This window comes from Piliocolobus tephrosceles, chromosome 6 (genome assembly GCF_002776525.5).
Source record: "Piliocolobus tephrosceles isolate RC106 chromosome 6, ASM277652v3, whole genome shotgun sequence".
Classification (NCBI taxonomy): domain Eukaryota; kingdom Metazoa; phylum Chordata; class Mammalia; order Primates; family Cercopithecidae; genus Piliocolobus; species Piliocolobus tephrosceles.
In genome coordinates this window covers 3,559,085-3,562,258 of record NC_045439.1, presented here as the reverse complement: position 1 = coordinate 3,562,258, position 3,174 = coordinate 3,559,085, and the positions used below count along the sequence as shown (strand labels likewise).

The window sequence follows — 3,174 nt, the reverse complement described above, 5'->3', positions numbered from 1 at the left end:
CTCACAGGAAATTGCCAGCGAATAGAAAGTAGGTTTCTTTTCTATTTTTGGTAGTTCTTATTATCAGGCATATGTGCATTTGAATTTTGTCTTCATAGCATTTCCTGGGTATATTTCTCATTTTTTAAAACACACATGATTTCATCTAGATTTGCCACCTTCACAGGGTCACAGAGAAGGGTGGGAAGAAGGGAGGCCCTGGTCTGGGTCTTGTAGGACCAAGGACAAGAGTGGGGAGGGACAAGAGGAGGTTGTAAGAAATTATTCTGCTCCTCCCAGGAGGCTCAGGCCAGCCTTTTTTCTGCAACTGCAGTTCTGGGTTGTAAACCATGTAGACTCTTCCCTTCGGGCCAGGGTGGAAACTATGCAAATTCAAGTGGGGACCTCCCCACTTAAACCCAGGGCTCTCCTCCACAGTGAGTCTCCTGCACCACCAGCTGGGATCTCAGTGCTTCTTTTTCTGTCCTCCTCCAGGATGGGGTCCACTGTCATCCTCGCCCTCTTCCTGGCTGTTCTCCAAGGTCAGTCCTGCCCAGGGGTTGAGGTCACAGAGAAGAATGGGCAGAAGGGAGCCCTGATGCAAATTCTGTGTCTCCCACACAGGTGTCCCTGCCGAGGTGCAGCTGGTGCAGTCTGCAGCAGAGGTGAAAAGGCCCGGGGAGTCTCTGAGGATCTCCTGTAAGACTTCTGGATACAGCTTTACCAGCAGCTGGATCAGCTGGGTGCGCCAGATGCCCGGGAAAGAACTGGAGTGGATGGGGAGCATCTATCCTGGGAACTCTGATACCAGATACAACCCGTCCTTCCAAGGCCAGGTCACCATCTCAGCCGACTGCTCCATCAGCACCATCTACCTGCAGTGGAGCAGCCTGAGGGCCTCGGACTCCGCCATGTATTATTGTGCAAGAGGGACCATCTAAAACCCTCCACGGTGCAGGTGCAGAGTGAGGTGCCAGAGACACCCTCCCCAGGGACCTCTCTATTCATCCGGGGAGGAAACAATGGCTGTCTGTGTCCTCAGGAGCCAGAACCAGAGAACAACGTGGGAGGGTTCCCAGCCCCTAAGGCAACTGGATGGGAGACCTGACCAGGGGAGGTGAATTCTCTGAGGGGGCTCTTGTGTGTTCTACAAGGTTGTTCATGGTGTATATTACATGGTTAACATCCAAAGGCTGTCTAATAGGCACCTCTTCAATATGACAGCCTTTTAATTACTGAAAATTTAACACAGTTCATCATTGCTTGCTTGCCTTCCTCCTTCCTATCCACTCTCACTCCCTCCTTCTTTTATTTTCTACTTACTTTTCCAAAATCATTTAATCCCCTTTTCGTACTATTACTCGGTTCTCTTGCTTTTTTTTGTTTTCCTTTTAACAATATGCACTGAATAATTCATCTTTGTGCAAATTTGTAAGTATTTCGATATAACCAAGACTTCCTTCATAAGTAAATTTCCTGTGAGTAATCTTGCAGATATTTTAGAACCTGTTTGATTAAGGATACATTAAAATAAATACATACATTTTTAAAGACATACAACCTATCAAAACTGAACCACCGGGAAATAAAAAATCTGGGATGGACGTGGTTGCTCATATCTATATTCCCAGCACTTTGGGAGGCGCATGTGGGTGGATTACCTCAGGTCAGGAGTTCAAGATCAGCCTGGCCAACATGGCAAAACCCTGTCTCTACTAAAAATACACAAATCAGCTGGGCGTGGTGGTGTTTGCCCACAGTCCCGTAGTCCTGGCTACTCGGGAGGCTGAGGTAGGAGAATGACTTGAACCTGGGAGGCAGAGGTTGCAGAAAGCCAAAATTGAGCCACTGCCCTCCAGACTGGGCAACAGAGTGAGACTCCACTTAAAAAAAAATCTGAACAGACCAATGAGTAAAGAGATCGAGTCAGTCATTTTTCAAAAATCTCAAATCAAAGTCAAGAACTTCATGGATTTTATTAAAATTTTTTTAAAAAGCTAGAATCTCTACTCAAATTTCCAACAAAATAAAGAGGAAGGAATGCATCCAAGCTTATTTTGGAAGGCCCTATTTCCAAAGCAAGGAAAAGACACTACAAATAAATAAAATTACAGGCCAATATCCCTGATTATCATAGTTTCAAAAACTATTACGAGTGATGAGATGACAAACAAAATTCAACAGCACTAACAATAGAATTCACCATTATCAGGTGTGGTTTATTTCTAGGATGCAATGAAGTTTTAACCTACAAAAATAAAGGTGATATATTAAATTAAAACATTGAAGGACTAAAATTACATGTCCATATCAATAGATTTAGAAAGAGTCGCTGACAAAATCAGCCACACTCTCATTATAAAGAATCTGAACAAATTATGTATAAAATATATACCTCAACACAATAAAGACAACATATAACAAACCCACATCTAACATTATACTCAATGGGGAAAATCTTATCTTCCTCTAAGACTGGAAACTAGACAAGATCCTCGCCACCACTAATATTATTCAACATAGCACTGGGGGGTTTAGACAGAAGAGTTAGACAAGAATAAGATACAGAAGTCATCCATATAGTAATGAATAAATTTAAAATATGTTTTGACTTATTATATGCTCTTATTTATAAAAAGCCCAAGAAACTCCAACAAAAAAGGTTGGAAGTAATGAAGAGATTCAATAAATTTCCAGAATAAAAAAAAAAACTTATATTTCAAGATGGCAGGTTAGAGGCATTGCTAGCATATCTCTTCCACTTGGAAGGACAAACTAATGTGGAGAGATGAACATTGTGTACTTACTTTCAAGAAGCAATGAAGGAGCTGAACAGAAACACTGAAATAATCTACAAACTTTCCGAAAAAAGCAGGAAGCTGCAGCCTACACTGTGAGTCAGGTGAAGGGCTCTGAGTCCACAGAGTTCCAGGGGAGAGTTTGCCTCTGGGATACACACCCCACCTGGGATCCTGAAACTCCAGGCCTCAGGAGAAGGCCCTAACCTCACCCAGTGCCAGGACCCGCTGTGGAGGCTCATGGAATATAAAGTAGAAGCAGTGGCAGGAAGACCCTTGCATAAACCCGCAGATCTCCGTGCGGTCTGAGGGCCACCGTTTCCTAACGTTCTTCACAGAAGACCCTGGGGAGAACAGCCAAAAATTTCAGGCACTGGTCACAGGTTGAAAGAAGCTG

The 3,174-nt window shown here is 43.6% G+C and overlaps 1 gene segment (V, D, J or C); it reads left to right on the top strand.

Annotated features, from left to right (window-relative positions):
- The first annotated feature begins 410 nt into the window (after positions 1-410).
- Positions 411-1,530, top strand: LOC111529200. The segment is given in 2 exon segments: positions 411-521; positions 604-1,530. Coding segments are annotated over 2 exon segments (363 nt in total).
- The last annotated feature ends 1,644 nt before the right edge of the window (positions 1,531-3,174 follow it).